This window comes from Microtus ochrogaster, linkage group LG9 (genome assembly GCF_000317375.1).
Source record: "Microtus ochrogaster isolate Prairie Vole_2 linkage group LG9, MicOch1.0, whole genome shotgun sequence".
Classification (NCBI taxonomy): Eukaryota; Metazoa; Chordata; class Mammalia; order Rodentia; family Cricetidae; genus Microtus; species Microtus ochrogaster.
This window is the reverse complement of record NC_022034.1, coordinates 26189363-26208239: the sequence shown is the minus strand read 5'-3', so window position 1 is coordinate 26208239 and position 18877 is coordinate 26189363. Positions and strand designations below refer to the sequence as shown.

General features: G+C 42.3%; 1 protein-coding gene across 2 annotated transcripts in view; it reads right to left on the bottom strand.

Annotated features, from left to right (window-relative positions):
• Cdk19 (cyclin dependent kinase 19) overlaps window positions 1–16284 on the bottom strand; it is a 140457-nt gene extending 124173 nt beyond the window's left edge. For both annotated transcript variants that reach the window (XM_005363552.2, XM_026787358.1), the window contains exon 1: window positions 15886–16284. In XM_005363552.2, coding sequence (XP_005363609.1) covers window positions 15886–16013 — 128 coding nt within the window. In that variant the 5' untranslated portion in view covers window positions 16014–16284. The remainder of the gene's footprint in view (window positions 1–15885) is intronic.
• Window positions 16285–18877: the final 2593 nt, after the last annotated feature.

Below are 18877 nucleotides of genomic sequence, written 5' to 3'. Positions count from 1 at the left end.
CACACACACACACACACACACACACACACACACACACACAAATTCAAAGTTCTTACAATGAACAGAGAATAGTAAGTAATAGTAAAACACAGAAGTAGTAAGTCAACCATGCTCCTGCACATATACTGGACTCAGAGAGCTATTCAGAGAGACAGACATACATGGGGACAGAGACCAAAAAGATATGAAGCTGACGAGGTGATCTGGGAAAACACGAGAGGAGAAGGAAGTTAAAACAGATACAAAATACACTGAATGTATGTATAAAACTCAAAGACTAGAAATATTTTTTAAAGACAAATTGAACATAAACACTAGGTAAAAATGTACAGTGGTGTACCCAGTGTGCAACGCATTTTGTCAAATCCTCATAAAGTTCTATATTGGAATTACCATATGTCTGAGCAATTCTACTTTCTAGGTATATGCTCGAACAGATGAAGACATATGTTCAAACAAAAATATGTATACATATTTACATTATTCTTAAATGCCAAAAAAGTAGAGAGAACAAATTTTCATTAATGGATAAACAAAATGTGGCTGTATTATTACTCACCCACAAAAGGAAATATTAGTACATGCTGCCACATGGTATACCTTGAAAATAAGCTGAGTTAAGTAGGTCAGTCATAAAAGGCCAGATTGTTTATCATTCACTGACAGAAGGCAGATAGCACTTGCCAGAATTGAGAGCAGAGAACAAATAAGGACTCCCAAGGTCCAGGGCTCCTTTGGGGATGAACATGTTCTGGAATTAGGCATTTTACAAAACTCTGTAAATATTCTAAAGCACACTGAATTGCATCTTTTTTTTTCCTTAATTGAGACGGGGTCTGGCCTGGAACTTGCCATGTAGACCAGACTTAAATTTAAAGGTCCACCTGCGTCTGCCTCCTGAGGACTACTAGCTAGGATTAAAGGCATGCACCAACCACCCAACTTTTCTTCTCTTCTTCTTTTTCTTTTTTGATTTATATTTTTTCAATTGTGTATTCATAGGTGAGTATGTGCACAAGCATGAAGGTGTTCATGGAGGCCAGAGACTTCAGAGCCCCTAAAGCTTGAGTTACAGACAGCTAACTGTGAGCCCCCAAAAGTGGGTGCTAGGAACCAGATATAGATGCTGGGAACCAAATTCAGGTTCTCTACAGGAACAGTATGCACTTCTTCTAACTGAATGGGCATTTCTCCACCCCTCTATCAAAAATTTTTCCCTGGGGGGCTGGAGAGATGGCTCAGAGGTTAAGAGCATTGCCTGCTCTTCCAAAGGTCCTGAGTTCAATTCCCAGCAACCACATGGTGGCTCACAACCATCCGTAATGGGGCCTGGTGCCCTCTTCTGGCCTGCAGGCATACACACAGAATATTGTATACATAATAAATAAATAAATATTTTAAAAAAATTTCCCCTGAAATAGGGTTTCAATATGTAGCCCAGGTCTCAAAACCCTGTGTTCAAGTGATCTTCCTGACTCAGTCTCCCAAGTAGCTGCACAGAATTTTATGTATAATTATTTTTAAAACACACTGTAAGAAAATAGACCAAAATACTAGTAGTACTTACTCTGAGTGCTCACATGTAATTTGCCTTCCTTGTTTGGTCTTGTCAGGTCACTTCGCCTTGATAGGTGACCCGGCAGGACTCGATCTCCCAGTCTCGGCCCTGAATTCCGAGTACAGCTGTGCACTACCACACTCAACTATGTTCTTCGTGATTTTTCTAAAAATCCCTAGCTTTCCTTACTGTCGTTTTCATATACTGATTTTTATAATATGTAAATTAATACATTTATGATAGTTTAAACTTTCCTAAGAGACAAGGTTTTGGTATGCTGCCCAGGCTGGCACAGAACTCCAGACCGAAGTTAGCCTCCTCCTCAGCCCGTAGACTAGCTGAACTACAAGCGCACATGCGTCAAACAAAGGGCTTTGCTTTCTCCAATACAGAAATTTACATGTTGTTCTTTTTAAAACAAAAAGGGTTTATGAAATCTTGGAGAATTTCATACACTGTGTTTTGATGTGTTATTTTCCCGCCCAATTCCTCCCACATCAAGCCCCATTTTCCTACCTACCCAATTCCCTGTTCTCATTTGTTCCCTCACGGGCCGACACTAAATCCAGTTTACACTGACCAACTAACCACTCACAGGTGAGTGCCTGCCGCAAGTTGATGAACAGACCAACATTGCACCATTAAAGACAACTGACTCCCTCTCCCCACCGCTACCAAAAGCTCCTCGGCATCTGGACTTCGTGCCCACCTCACCCTCTCCATGCTGGCATTTTGTACAGCTTGAACTTGTTCACGCCTTAGCATGCTGCCATATTGCTCTGCATCCCTATGTACAAATACAAACGCCTTGGTACGTGCAGAAAGCAGGTTCCTTCAAGTAATTCATTGCCTCTGCTCTTCTGATCACACATCTGTAAAACGTCTATCAATTCTAAGTGGGAAATACATAGCAAATATATTTTCCAAAATATTCCCCAAATGTGAATCCCTGGGTTGAACCCCTCCATGCCTTGTAAACTGTTATTAGTAATTTGTTCTGTATATTACATCCTGATGTTGCAAACAGACTATACCTCCCATTTGCCTTTGTGTTATATCTGTGCCACAATACTTGGTTCACGGAAGGAATCAAGTGGACTGCAGTAAAGTTCTAATTAAATTAGTTGACACAAATGGAAGAACAATTACAAGGAATAATGCATCCACAGGCAGAAGGCAGACAGAGAATGGATACCCTGACTGGCAAAAACAGGACTAGCTCTGTAGACGGGCTGGTGGACGGAAATGTGGACAGGCGGAGACCACTCAGAAACTCCTACCACAGGAATTTCTATCATTCCTATCATAGGAGTTTTGTAACATGACTGTCTTTACTATGTGATCTAACCCTTTCACTACTGTGCCAGTCCTTTCTATCATGACACCTGTTTAACACAACCCGCCTCTACTGCCCCACCTTTTCTGGATGTGCAGGGGATTAAACAAAACTGTCCCTTCCTTGTTAGTCATTTAAACAAGAAAACTTTTAGAAAATACAAAGATCTAATTTGCAGGAAGCACAGCACTTAAACAGGCGTAATTCAGCCACTCAAAGGCCCTAGATATTAGTAAGTGAAATACATATATCTCTGAAAGTTAAATAGAAAAACATTCCTACTGTCTTAGTGTAGCATCAGATTATAAGAAAACCTAAGAAGGAAAAAAGAAAAATATATGGCAATAAAAGATAAAAAGAGATCTACTGAAGAATTCCTTAACTGGTAGCATATGCCTTGAAGCCCAGCACTCGAGAGACAGAGACAATTGGATCTCTGCATCCTGGATAGCTTGTGGACACCTAGTGAATTTCAGGCCAGTCAGGGCTAAATAATGAGACCCTGTCTCAATATACTAAACAAATGAAACCCAACAACATAAGAAAAGAATTCCTAGCAGAGGTAAAGAATGTTTGCAGGCCAACTAGCCTAGCCTGTGCTGCACAGCAGCAGAAGGAAACATCCTCAGCAAGTGGAAGAGAGCGTGTTCCCGAAAGCTGTTCTCTAACCTCCACATGCAAGCCAGTATGTCATGAGCATGCTCAATCCTCACACCACCAGCGCGCTCTCTCTCTCACACACACACACACACACACACAACACACCTAAAAATTTATTTAAAAGCTACTTATGAAAAAAATTAAAGAACTGCTTATAGCAACAAGACACTGGAAACTCTTAAAACAGAAGTTCAGAATCTTGAATTTAGTCATAATAAATAAGATTCCAGGCCCCACTAAAGACCAAATTGGTAACCTGGGAAATTACAGGAAAAATCTCTAATACAGAAGTGTGAGGACTGAATACTGACAACGAATTCAAAAGGCACTGAAGGAAAAGTCAAGAAAGAAGAGAATGCTGGTCAACACATAAGCCTGAAGAAGAAAACATGAAGAAACAATCCCAGCAGTAGCAGGACACAAGAATTCTGCCTGTAATCTCAGCACTTAGGAGGTAGAGGAGGCCAAATGAGCAGCTGACGACCGCCCTTGGCCAAATAGCAGGCCGGAGGCCACCTGAGCTACTGGAGCCTGTCGGAAACAGCACTCTATAATGTCCCCCTCGTATTCACAAACAAAAGAAGGGGCTCATGAAAGGCTCCCTAACCAGAGCAGAAGATGAGAAGCACAAGACTAAAACTGCTCATTACAAATTTAACCTCTCAAGTTCAAATTAGTGCCGAGTCATCAACCCAATAAGCAACAGCACTACAGACACCGGAGGCAAGGCAGATGGGAAGATTCCGGCCTTCCAGACATCTCTAAGAGGCAGAGTCATAAATAACTGAAAATTCTTTAAAGAATAAAAACAGGAGAGGGAATAAGGAGGAGTGGAGGGAGGGGAGGCTAAGGTCAGGATATAATGTATGAGAGAAGAATAAATAACATAAATGAATAAAAAAAGTTTCAAATAAATGTCCCATGGATGACGTATTCTAAAAAACAAAGCAGTAGTTTTGTACTAGAAAAAAATTTTAATAATAATTCTAAAATTTCTACACACAGCCAAACTTGTCAACCAAGTATGAAAATAAAGTACATTTTTACACATATAAGTACTTAGAATATCTACAACCTAAAGCACACAGGCGTGAGTGCACACACAAAGAAGGGTAATAAAGTTTTAATTAAAGTTATACTGCTAAAGGCTGGGATAGCAGCTCAATGTAGTTATCAACATTGCACGATGTCTTAGGCTTTTTTAATCACCATATTTATTTACTTATTTATTGTGTATGGGTGTGGCTGTGCATGTGCCACACACATGCATGGAAGTCAAAAGATTCAATGTCTCTTCCCACCTTGTGGCTCAACCACAAGAACTTCTACCAGCCAAGACATCTCACTGGCACTCCAAAGCCTTAGGTCTGATCCCGAGCAATAGAATAAAATAAGAGGGTTAACAGTATTGTTTACTTCTGAGAAGTCATTTTACATTTTATGTACAACTGCACTGTTGAAAGTTTGGTTTTCAAACTATAGTTTACAGCAAACTATATACAGCTATATTTAATAATTTTAAAAAAATAAAAGTATTTCCACTAAAATATCAACAAACAACACTGGTTCTGTACATTTTCCTATTAGTCATGCGTGACTGCATAATGAAATTTCAATCAATAATAAATCACGCATATTGGTGGTCCCATAACACAATGGAGCTGACAACTTCCTATTACTTAGGGACACCACAGTAGTGCAGTTGAGCACGGCATGGCACAGCACAGCAAGCACTCAAGGCAAAGTCTATCAAAGATATGTGTGAATATTTAACATCACGACCAGTGGTTTTCAACCTGTGGGTCACGACGCCCTTGGGGTTGAACAATCCTTTCACAGAAGACACCCAAGACCATCAGAAAACACGTTTACAGGACTCATAACAGTAGCAAAATTACAGTCATGACATGGCAAGGAAAATATAAATTTATGGCTGGGGTAATTTACAACATGAGGAGCTGTATTAAAGGGTTGCAGCATTAGGAAGACTGAGACCCACTGGCCTAGACAGACAGGTAAGTTCTTAGCTGCTGGAAAACTGGATTAAAACTTTTACACACCAAGTGGACTCATTATGGGTTTTTTGCTGGAAAGTTTTTTACTGGTTGGTGGTGGTAAGGACAGTTGTTGAGAAACAAGCAGCACGTTGCTCAGTAACCCAGACTGTCCTTGAACTGAGGATCCTCCTCCACCAACTGAGTGCTGGGCTAACAGGCCATTATTACCACAAAGCATTCTTATTTTTGAAATGACTGTAAAATAAACTCAAGAGGCAAGGGCAGACATGGCTCAGGCTAAAGGTCTCACCCCAAGCCTGACAACATGAGTTCAACCCCAGCATCCACATGAGAGAAGGCAAGAAAGGATATATCCAAGTTGTTCTCTGACCCCCACATATGCACCATGGCACATGTGCTCACAGTCACACACACACACAATTCTTTAAGGGGTCACAGGGGGTGCTAGAACAATGACTCAGCAGTTCAAGGGAGCTTGCTGATACTCTCCCCAAAGACCTATGTCGGGTAGCTCAGAAGCACCTGGCACTCCAGCTCTACCAAGCTCCAGGTCTTCCTCTAGTCTCAAGGGCACCTACATACGCAGCATATATACATACAAATCAGATAAACCTTTAAAAAAAGGAAAAGCTAAATATGCTCACCAGCAACTCAAGAGCTGCATGCAGCATCACTGCTTTTCTCAAAAGTTAGCTTACTTTTTCATTTTGCGTGTAAAAAATGTTTTTTCTTTCTTGCAGGGCTGGGAACCAAACCCAGAACCTCAAGTAGGCATGCCAAAAGCTCTGGGGCTTGGCCAGCATTCCTGTCCTGCAGTATGGTTACTGCTACTGTCTCTCTAAAGTGACTTAAAGCACTGAAGAAAGCCAATGCTTTTAAGCTTCCATGCGATGTGTTTACATGACTTTCTTTGAAATGTTCTATGTACCTACCTATGGGCTGCTAAACAAAGGATCCCAAGGCTGTGCAAACATCTCACCTCAACAACACGGGGCAAACTTCATGTGGCCCTTATGCAGTTGAGGATTATGGCAAACCCACATGTACAAGGGGCACAGCAAACATAAATTCAAAGCTGTGTTTGGAACACAGTATTGTATTATAAACTACTCTTTTCTTTTCTATTTTTAAATAGAAAATGCATTTAAAGTCTCTACAAGAAAGCTGTGCTTTTCCTGTAGTAAGACTTACTATATTTGTTTGATCCCCCAGTACCATAAGAGAGGACTTACTATATTTGAAATTAAGGATATTTTATGAGAATATCAATTATCTGGGGACTTTGAAAATTTTTATTTCTCTGCTGGCCTGTAGAACTCAAACCTCAATTTAAAAAATTGACTGCTGCACACCCGTATTCTGAATTACATCCTGTCACCTCTCTTGAGGCTCTCTTTTATCCTGCATGGTGCATGCTCCAAACAGCTATTCCAGGAAGTGTCGGAGTCTCAGCTATTTATACATGGACAAAATCTTTAAAATAGCATCATCGGCTAACTCTGCATGGTTCCAGACCAAAAACACTATTTTTAAGAAATGGCTGAGTTAGTTACTTAACTTTAAAATGAACTCTAAAAATAGCATTTCTTGTCACTCTATTTTAGCACCAAAAGGGAGTACTAACATTGCATAGCCTCAACACCAAAACAACAAACACCGAGGTGGGGTGATCTTTGGGTTTGGGGTTTGTTTGTTTGTTTGTTTGTTTGTTTGTTTGTTTTTGAGACAAATTCTCACTACACAGCTCTGGTTGGCCTGGAACTTGTTAATATACCTGGCTGGACTCACAGAGACCCGCCTGCCTCTATGTTCCACTGCTGGGATTAAAGGTGTGTACCATACCAAGGAAAATTCAGCTTTTAAGATGCAAAAAAGATCTAAGTACTCTTACCCTAATGACACCACCAAGAAAATGTCAAACTATTATATCTTAAGTATGAACAGTCTATAGCAACATCTAACCCTGACTGTATGTATATTATTTTTCAAAAACAGGTTCATTTATTATCATATATTAACCTATTTATCCAGTATATCAAGTCCCAAAATAAGTGACAAAAAAGTAAAAAATACTTCCTTCATCAATACTTACCTGCACCATATTTTAAAACCCATTCTAGTTAAAACTCTATGCTACTAAAACATTAACATCTAAAAGTAATGCACAAGCAAATAATTCATCACTTGTCCTTATGAGGATCTTTAAAGCCACTTCTTAATCTCCAGTCTTTAGATGTGTATCTTGTACATCACAGTATTAGCAAACAATTTCAAGTCATTATTTCCAAAGGTAAAGAGTTTCTAGGAATTTAACTTTCAGCTATATTAATATGCAAAATTGCACTTACTAGGATATTTGCTAGCATCAGTACTAAAACAACCCTAACGTTTCATCAAGAGGGACAGTCAAAACAAGACAACAAACTAGAAAACAGTAAGACTATTAACAAGCCATTCTGCACCTAAAACATGCAATGATCAATCTTCAAGTTGTAGAAGTTTAAGAAGAGAAATATACAGACCACAGCATTTATCATATCAAATGGCCCATTTAATATAGATACAAAAGAAAACCCATCTAGAAGCTATCTCCAGAGAAGAAAATGTGTGACAGGAAGATCTGTCACCCTGCCTACTTTTCATGTCCTTGGCAACTATTAAATAAGCATGTTGTTTACTTTACAAAATACTTTTTTAAAAGATCTATTTTTTAATTTCTGGGTATCAGTTTTGCCTACATGTATCTATGTGTACCACATCCATGGATGGTGTCCATGAAGACCAGAAGAGTTCATGGGACACCCTGGAGCTGGAGTTACAGATGATTATGAGCCACTATGTGGGTGTTAGGAATTAAACCTGGGTCCTCTGGAAGAGTAGCAAAGTGCTTTTAACTGCTAAACCACCTCTTCCGCCCACAAAATACTTTGTTTTGAAATACTAATTAAGAATCTTCAATTCATGTCTAAGCTGGCGCAGCTCCTTTTACAGTATCTACAACATTGGTCTTATCAATCTACTTCAAACTCAACTGTAGGTCAGCACAACTGAGAGGGGCTGCACAAGATCTAAATATATCTGCTCTTTCATAGTTTGCTGACTACTGCTTCTATCAAAAGTCACTGAAAAATTATTTCCCTTAGGCCTCAAAAATAAAGTTTTTGAAAGTTTGTATTACAAAAAGTAAGCTATATAATATAAACCAATGTTTACCTCATTTACTAAATGCTAAAAATAATTTTTACTATAAATCTGTAACATCAAAAAAGAATTCCTAAAATATATGAGTGCTGACATTTCCTAAGCATTGCTATAAAATTGCTATTAAAAGCACAGAAGACAGAATTCACAGTCTAGCAAAAACTGGTCTGGTCGAAGAGGGAAAATGCTTACTATTTCAAAATAACTATTTTCCTTCTCAACATCTATTAAAAGAAACTGTAAGGTATGATAGATAGTATGCGCCTACAGGCCCAGCACTCTGGAGTCTGGAACAAGGAGGATGGCGAGTTCAAAAACAGCCTGGGCTACACAGCAAGCCTTTGTCCCAAAATGGAGGGAGGCAGCTTAAAGGTATAACTCCTTAGGGGAAAAAATTATATAAACAGAGAGAGAGAGAGAGACTGACTGACTGACTGACTGACTGACTGACTGACTGACTGACTGACTTAGAGCTAGAGAGCTGGGAATGTAGTAGCTACGTTGCTACTGGGTCAGCCTAGGCTTACAAAGCCTTGGCTTTGCCTCCAGCTACTACATTAACCAGGTGTTGGGACTTGTGCCTATAACCCTAGCACTGAAAGGTGGGGAAGAGATCAGACGTTCAAGTTCAGGTTAGTCTAAAATAGCTGGGTCTGGTTAATGCTATAGAAATATATCTAGTCACCTCTCTCATATAACATCACCACTTCAATTTCAAACAGTCACTGGGGGGAAAATCAGGCCTATTAGTGCATGTCTTTAATCACAGCACACAGAAGGTAGAGGCAGACGGTTCTCTGTAAGTCAAAGGCCAGCCGCATCTGCATGTAGGTTCCAAGCCAGCCAGAGCTACACAGTAAGATCCTGTCTCAAAAAACTATACACATATACAATGTATATATTGTGAGTATATATATATATATGTACACATGCATTATGTATGGTTTTTATGCATACATGTGTTATATACCTTATGTGTATTTATGTACTGTGTATGTATTTATTATATGTGTACAGATGTGTATGTGTATACTATATACACATACGTATGTGCATGTACATACATAGGTACATGCATGTATGCATGTTTTATGTATATGTGTGTATGTGTGTACACCCATATATATAATTTCAATCTGTTCTTAAGGTTAAGAGAACACGTTTTCCAATTTGCGGCACTTTTAAAAATTCAACAATTTGTGTTTGTTTCCAACAAAGTCTCATTATGAGACCCAGGCTGGGCTTTGAAGCCGTGTTTCTCCCCTGCCTCCAGCTTCTGAGTGATGGGTAGTATTACAAGTATGTGCCACACACACAGCTTGCATAAGTTTTGATTGTGTGTGTACTCAACCCTGAAGCAGACACTGAAGCTAACAATTTCTGAGAGACTGTAACATCATTTATAGTGATGCTACATCGGGAAGGAGGAAGCGACGCATAGCTGAGCTCAGTGAGTGACTACGGAAAGACTTCTGGAAGAAAGCAGAGAGATGGGTATTGAAGCATGAGCAAGAATTGGCAGATAGTGAGGCTAAAGAGATTGGGACAATGACAACCCCATTCTAGTTAAAATGTCAGACACGAAAGACCTAAGTCCTAGAAAACATAGTCCAGCACTAAGAAAGTGAATCAGGGAACTGGTCAGGATCTCATTGCAAATGTCTTCGATGCCTAATTAAGGTACTGATGAGTAGATCTGATCCTGTAGGACATAAGAAATATACAGTTTTCCCAAACAAAAATAAAATATGCCTGACTTAATTTTCAGGAAAAGACAATGGCAGCGACCTGGATCGCTGTCCACAGTGAGAAAAGACTGAAGGCAGACCCCAATCCCGCTGCCGCACAGCGAATAATGGCCTACAGCAGCGACAGCAGAAGCAGCTAGGCACACAGTCTCTTCTGTTGTTTGCCTTGCGCTGAGGATTGAATCTGGAATCTTGTGCAAGTGCCGAGCTTTACCCTGAATGCTGCCTCCTCCTCTGCACTCCTTTTATAAATACCCTTTTCATGTCATTTTTTCCATATTTCTGGTATGGGTACATTTTTTTTCTCATGAAAGGAGTGCTCAGAATAAAATTACCAAAGCTAGAGGCAAACTGGCTTTTTTGGCTTGCTTCTCATTAGGAAGGAAAATGTACCACAAAATACAAGAATTCCTATCTAGACCGCAGGCTTCCTAAGTGCTGTGTGACAATGGGCTCAACAACCTCTCAGAGCTCTGAGTTTCCCATGTGCAAAAAAGGGGAGTCAGACTAGATGGTCTAAAGTCCTTGACAGTTGGAAGATACTATTATCACAGAGCTAACCACTCTTCAGCCTCCAGAAGCCACCAATAAAAAGGCAAACATGCTCATCTACCAAGCAACTGTGAAAACGCCACTCAAAATAGGCAGATGCGGCTGCACCTACTATTTGCCCGTGTATACCCACAAGTACTTACATCTACTTGTGAAGGACTTCATGACACATTAAAACATCACACACCACTCATCTGAAACCTTAAGACAAAACCGAAACTTTTTCCTGTTTGTTTGTTTTTCTAGACAGGATTTCTTTGTGTAGCCTTGGCTGGCCTGGAACTCACTGTGTAGATCAGGCTGGCCTCCAACTCACAGAAAAGAACTCAAATTCCTTAAGAGCCCTGGCAGCCATTTCATTTTTAATTACCAGAGGTTTTCAACCAATGGGCTGTGACCCCTTTCACAGGGGTCACATATCAGACATCCTGCATATCAGATATTTACATTACAATTCATAACAGTAGCAAAATTAGTTATGAAGCAGCAATGAAAATAACTTTATGGTTGGGGGACACCACGACATGAAGAACTGTATTAAAGGGCTGCATCATTAGGAAGGCTGAGAACCACTGAATTAAGTCCCTTTCAAAAACATGAATCAAAAAACTTTGTGTTTAGTCTTGGAAATGCAACTCACATTAGGCCAAGTGTTCATACAGAACTCTATGCTGTGGCATCAGGTTTTTCTGGCCCTTTTAATGAAAAGACATTTTAACAATATCTTTTGTTGTTGTTGTTGTTGTTGTTGTTGTTTTTAGAGACAGGGTTTCTCTGTGGTTTTGGAGCCTGTCCTAGAACTAGCTCTGTAGACCAGGCTGGTCTCGAACTCACAGAGATCCGCCTGCCTCTGCCTCCAGAGTGCTGGGATTAAAGGCGTGCACCACCACCGCCCGGCAACAATATCTTTTTATTAAAAGTGTTCCCAACTAGAAAAGCATTGTCTTCAGGCTTGTAACTATAAATTTTTATGTTCAGTTTTGTTTTGTTTTGTTTTTTGAGACATATATAGCCAAGTATGGTCTTGAACTTGTGATCCTCCTGGCTCCACATGCTTAGGAGTTGGGATTACAAAACCAGTTTACGTGGTGTACAACCCAGAGCCTTCGGGGTGCTAGGCAAGCACTCTGCCAGTTCAGCTACATCCCCAGCACAGCCTAGAACTTTCTACTAATAAAGAAAAACTGCATGACTTCTCACTCAGACTAAAAAAAATCTAAAATATCCTGGAGCTGGAAGCACAGCTCAGAGCAGACTGCATGCTTAGTAGTCTCAAGGCCCTAGATTTATCCACAGCAAAAATAAATTTGGGCCAACAAGATGGTTCAGCAGGTGAAGGTCTGATAATGCCAGGAGCACAACTTGAATTCAGCCCCAGGACTAGATAAAGATAGATGAGAAGCAGTGAGCTGTCTCCTGACCTCCAGATGGACGCCAGAGTCCACACAAAATATTTCTAAAAAGTGAATTTTAGGTAAACCTGATTTTATTTTATTAGTCACTTATTTACTTTGAATGCCTCAGGGGAGAGGGCGCCCACATGCCACAGCCGTAGGGGTCAGAGGACAACTTTGTGGAAACGGTTCTCTCCTTCCTCCATGTGCATCCCCAGGAGCCAACTTTGGCCCCATGCTTGGCAACAGGTCCTTCTACCCGACGTGCCATCTTGAGGGCCCAAGTCTGATTGTTTTCGTTAAAGGGAATCAATTTTTCCTTCTAAACAAACAAAAATAATTAGTGAGCAAAAACTTTATTAAAGGAAAATAAAACCTTGGAGGAAATAAACCCTGGTGCCATGTTGTACAGCAAAGAAACTGTATATAATCATGATATCCAACATGATCAAGTAAGCTAGAAACAAGAATTTTGAGTGTTTTTGACACATTAAATATTCAAGGAGACACCTTTACCCTCATTTAATCAGTATACAATGAATATATAGATCAAAACATCATCTAGTACCACACAGTATGTAAATCTTTATGCACCAATTAAATATTAAAAAACCAGACACATCTTGCATTCCTAGCCTGCTATAAATTTACACTGCATGATACAGCCTATATTAAAAATCTCACTTTGAAGGACTGTGTGTAAACTATCACTAAAGCTTAAGCAAAGGTTTTTCTACTGAGGGTTATGTCTTCCATTATTCTAAAGACCTAACCATTTTTTGTTTATATATGTTAGTGTGTGGATATAACCATAGAGAGTGCTATATATGCTGAAGTCATTTCTCTCGAGCAGGCCCACATCTCCCTTGCTCCCTACGATAGCATCAAGCATTAAGCATTACTGTTTTTCCCAGAGTTTACCAAAATCAAACCTGAAAAGAGGTGAACAGTACTTCACAATGATCAGAGGGTAAAATCTTTTACTAAGCAAATCTGCACCACTGTTGAGAACCATCACCAAAACCTTCTGTTCTTTCAAACTGCTGATTAGTAATAAACATAAAACTAATCCCGCCAGCAGCCCACAACAAGAGATTTGGGTGTTTAGTGTAAATCCAGGAATCGAGACCAACACTCAATCCAAGAAAAATAAGATAAATAAAACCTATCACGGTTTGTTTTACATGTGATACAGTGGTCTGAACTAGTATTTCTAAGTAGGAATTTTTTGGTTTTGGGGTTAGGGGGTTGTCTGGTTTGAGGGTTTTTTATTTTGTTTTGTCTCTCAAGACAGACTTTCTCTGTGTAGCCCTGGCAGTTCTGAAACGCGACCTGTAGACCTAGTTGGCCTCAAACTCAAAGAGATTTGCCTGCCTCTGCCTATAAATCATTTGTTATTGTTGTTGCTGCTGTTTTTAAATTCTACCTTGAACATACAACTGACCTTATTTTATTTATCTGATTTATCAATTTTACTCAAGAAAAAAGTGCATTTAAATCAAGATCTTTGTTAGAGAGACATAATGGAAAACATGTAGAAGCAGGCGGGCAATGGGTTTTGTTGCAAGTTCCGTCATTCAATGAAATTCAAAATCAGAATATTTTTAAATTTTCTCAAAGTTTCCAGGCAAAAATAAAAATATTTTAAATTAAAACGGTTTTTTAATTCTAGATGAAGTGTATTACAAAGTTAGCATGGAAGGGAGGGGAGATCCACTTCAATTATTTTGTAACAATGTCCAAACAGTAGCACTGGATTTGCTTTTCTCAAACATCCCAGGGAGGATTCCCACTGGAATACCAATTTAACCATTAGAGTGGGTACTCCAAAGACAAAGTACAAGTCAATTATAGTACCCTACAGCTCCTGATGAGCGCTCAAGGACACATGGTAATTAAAAGAAACAACTCCTTCGGCTGAGTAGCTTGGCCTGTATGGCTGTACCTGCAACAGTAATCATCCTGGAAACCTGGACAGTACTTCTAATCTTCAGAGCACTGTATATGAAACACTTCATACGCTTATGCTTTTTTTCTCTTATAAAATTAGCATGTACACTGCCTACTTTGATGCTAGAGTTCTTTACCCAACCAATCAAATTACAGGAGTGTGAAGAAGGCACCCTAATTAGCACTTCAAATCTAAGATTGTGGTGACAATCTGCTTTTCAAAATGCTCCACTACGATCCTAAAAACTCTTTTGTATAGTCTGACAGTCCTTAGCGTCGGAGACTGTTTCTCCTAGTTACAGAACCCAGGGAAAAGGAATTTCTTCCGAGATGGGACCAAGGAGACAACAGGCTTTAAACCCACCATCTGTACGCCAGAAGCAGGTGCTACCCGTCCTGCTCTGGCCTGAAGAAGACATCGCGATACATTATCAAGTTTGTCTTTTACTAATAAAACAATCCATAAATGCTTCCCAAGAGATTCCTATAGTTTCCCTCAACTCCTAAGAATCTGTGGTTCAGGTCCGAGTCTGTGACTCAGTTTTCTGTTCTTGATGGTCTAGGTTCTCGATATACACTACCAAAGCTCACAGTCATTTAACAGGAGGATACAATACTCAAGATTTCTTCTTGAAGAAAAAAAAGGGGGGGGGGGACGGATGTGGTGGCGTACGCCTTTAATCACAGTACTTGAGAGGCAGAGGCAGGAGGATCTCTGAGTTCCAGGCCAGCCAGGAGTGCACAGAGAGACCTTGTCTTAAAGGGGGGTGGGGGAATGCCTAAGATAGCCATGAGGCAGGAAAGCAGGAAAGGCAGGCACTAAAGAACACCAAATGCCTGTAGTAATCAGTTATCTCTCCATCTTCAGACTGCTGAGTTCAGGACCTTAGGACGTGGAATCGGAAGCAGGTGAGCTGTCAGTATCAGGAAGTCCGCAGGTAAGTCACAGGGATGCTGGCTGGGTTGACAGCGCCCAGGGAGTCAGACCCCCAAGGGCCTGCTAGGACCCAAGCGCGCCGCCACCACACGGGCGGCGCCCCCGCGAACATTCAAACAGCCGCCCCGGGAAGGCGCTGCGCCGATTGGAAGTTCCACTACGACCGTCACCAGCACAGGGCCATAGCGGTAACTCTTTAGTCAAGCCCTCCCAGACCTCTGCGAGTCCCCCGGGACCAGACCTCTCAACTCCACCTCCAGGCGCGGTCTCCACCGGGTCCCGTCGCCCGCTATAAGCACGCAGCGGCGGCGAGTCGCGGCGGGACCGACGCCCCCGACGGGGCTGCGCTGTACGACTTCGAGGGGCGCGACCGGCCAGCGGGGGGCGGCAGTACAAGTGTCCCCGAGTCGGCCCCGGGACTCCGCTTCCCGACCCACGCCGCCTCGCCCCGTGGGCTCCGACCCACCCAGCCCTCCGGATCGCCGCAGCGGCGGGGACCGGGCGAGCCCACTCCCCCGCCCGCGCTCTTACCCATCTTTCCGCCTCGCCTTGTAGACATGCCCGTAGGTGCCGCGTCCCACTTTGCACCCTTCGTACTCAAACAGATCCTCCACCCGCTCCCGCTCCGCCGCCAGCTTCGCCTTGAAATCATAATCCATTGTCTGCTTCCCCCATAGAGAAACCGGGACGCGGGGGCCGCCGCCACTCAGTCCCTCCGCCGCCGCCGCTCCACTTCTCCAACAGCCTCCGCTAGGGCTCGCGCGCGCCGCCCGCCGTTCCGCGGTCTGCCTTCAGCAAGGGACTCCTCGGCGGCCGAGGCAGCCACCTCCTCCGCCTCCTCCTCCTCCGCGGTGGCGGCGGAGGCTCCCGCAGGCACCCACAGTCCCGCCTCCCCCCTTCATTTCCTTGTTTTGGAACCTGGTGGGCCGCGCCGCGGCTTTCTCGAACTCATTAACAAACCAAACGGCCCGCCCCGAGGTCGCGAGGCATCCTGGGAAATGTAGTTCAAGAGACCGCGGGAGCTGCACTAGTTTCTCGGACGCGAGGAATACAGTTCCCAGGGTTCCTCGGGCCGTTTCGGCCACGCCTCCACCAGGCAAGAACGCCTGCGCACAGCCGCCGCCCCACCCCCTCAGGTAGCCGGCGACTCGCTGTTCCTGTAAACTATAGCGCGAAGTTACAGCGGGCTTTCTGGAAGCCCGTGGGAGCTATTGGGGAGGGAAGCTTTTGCTCTGCTGGGAAGGAGACAACCGGCCCCAACTCCCCTGGACGAAGAAAGCCGGGAGCACCTCACGAACGCCTTGCTCGGGAGCTCATTCCAGGGCATCCGGAGCCGAGGGCTGGGTTTAAACAGTTGTACTACACATTGTTTGTTTTCTTGGGCAATCGATCCTCCTGTTGCCCCGCCCCTTGCCGCGGCTTATTGGCAGAGGCTGAAGAATGACGTCCTCTGTGGTGCGTAGGTATCTCCGGCTTTGGCTCCTTTCCCGCTCTTGATTGGTAATTGACTGTGCTCGGTTCTCCCTGATAGGTTAATCTTTTTTCTTTACGATGCAAAAACCATATTTCAAAACCTGAACATTCAGCGGTTTCCCAGCTCTTGCTAGGGGAACCGTATAACTTCTCGGGGCCCACAGCCAATCATCTTTTTCTTGGCGCTCTAGTCGGGTTTTATCCTAGCATATGCGGGTGAGGTAGTCGAGCTTTAACCATCTGTCTGAGAACAATTAAAGTGCCTGGAAGATTGGAAAATGCAGCGTTTGAAAAACAATCATTTTTTGCTGGGTTGTAAAGCGTTTTTACAGTCTGTGCATAATAGTGAGGCTCACCTAGGAGGTCTTAGAAATTTATCTTAATCATAACATTGCTTCGTTTATGGTGTCTGGGGCTCAGGACACATCACCTCTAAATGTGAACTGCCACGCTAAAAATGTGTGCCTCTGCATGTTGATTATTTTTAAACTAAAAGAAATTGAGATCCATCCAACACACGAGTTTCGGCTCCCTTCCACTACCCAAAATAAAATATAAGGGGACATTTTTTGTAAAGAGAATGTTAAAGAGAAATTTTATAAAGTATCTGCATCAGGAAAGCAACTTAGCAATTGTAGACAATATTACTGTTGGGGAGGCTATCTTTTTCCCTTCCCTCAGCTTACCTTAATTAATTTGTCCCCATTACCTACTAAAACTTGAAATTCTTGTTCCTTTCTGTGTGTCATGAGCTTCAATCATCTGGCCTTGCAGTTTCATTCTGTGGGACTCCCGTGCATACATCTACAACTAACCTTGCTCTCTTAGAACACGTAGAATGGCAAACACTTGTAGACCTACCTGCTCTTGGCAGAGTCAAGGAGAATCTGTTGAACACGGGAGTTTGGAGCCAACCTAGGTAGTTCTGCTAATCTTGTTTGTGCCAATTAATTTGCAGACTAACCAAGCAATTTAGAAGGATGGTGAGGTTATTTTTTCCTCCCTTATAATGGCATATCTCCTATGTTATGTGCTCAGACACAGATGTAAACATGGCTGGTGCTGGGATAGGACCCCTATGTAACATCCAGTAGGAGAACAAAAGAGGAATGCCCAATTCCACCTGAAACAACGTGGAAAGTAAACTCTTATTAATCTTTAAAAAGTACAGTACATTGCCTGTAGATTTTCAGAAACCCCTGTAAAACCAGGGTAGGGTTGCTCTTCCTACCACAGCCCTTTGCTGAGCTACTTCCTCAAATCTTGAAGGCCAAGATCTTGTTCCAGTTAAGAATGAGAGTTACTGCTGGCAGTGCGGCTCCATTGGTGTAGTACTTGTCCAGCACGCACAAAGCCCTGGCTCCAGTCCCACACACCACACAAACTCAGGCATAAACAAGCATTCATGGAACCCCAACAGTGGAGGTGGAGGCAGGAGGATCAGAAATTCAAGATCATCCTCAGCTATAAAGAGAGGGGAAGAGAAGGGAGGAGAGGAGAGGAAAGAACCAGAGTTCACTAGTATTGCAGACCCAGCTAGCAGATGTGCGCACAAATTTTAAATGAACTGACAGGGCACACAGCACTATGGGAAACGGGCAGGATTATTTCTAGGCCGGGTGAGTAGCCTTCATGAAGGAAAGAGTGTGAGCTAAAATTTAAAGAATGGATAAAGCCTTGAAGAAGAAGCGAGAAGGCAGGGAGCAGCCGCTAGCACGGCCTGTGCACTGGCACGACATGACACATGAGGAAGCAGCCAGTTTGAACCCGAGATTAAGCTGAAGAAAGGGAATGGAGAAGACAGCACAAATAAGCAGAGGCCAAATTATGAGTCTTTATGCTCAATGGCTTAGGTTGTATTGTTCTATAAGTAAGAAGAAGTCATTAAAGATTTGTCGGTCTGTTTTAGGGACTCACTATGTAGGCCAGACTGGCTTCAAACTCAGGAACATCCTGTCTTGGCCTCACAAGGGCTGTGATTACAAGTATGTACTACATATACTTATCAAAGACTTCTGAGCTAAGGAGAAGTATAATCAGTGCGTTTGCT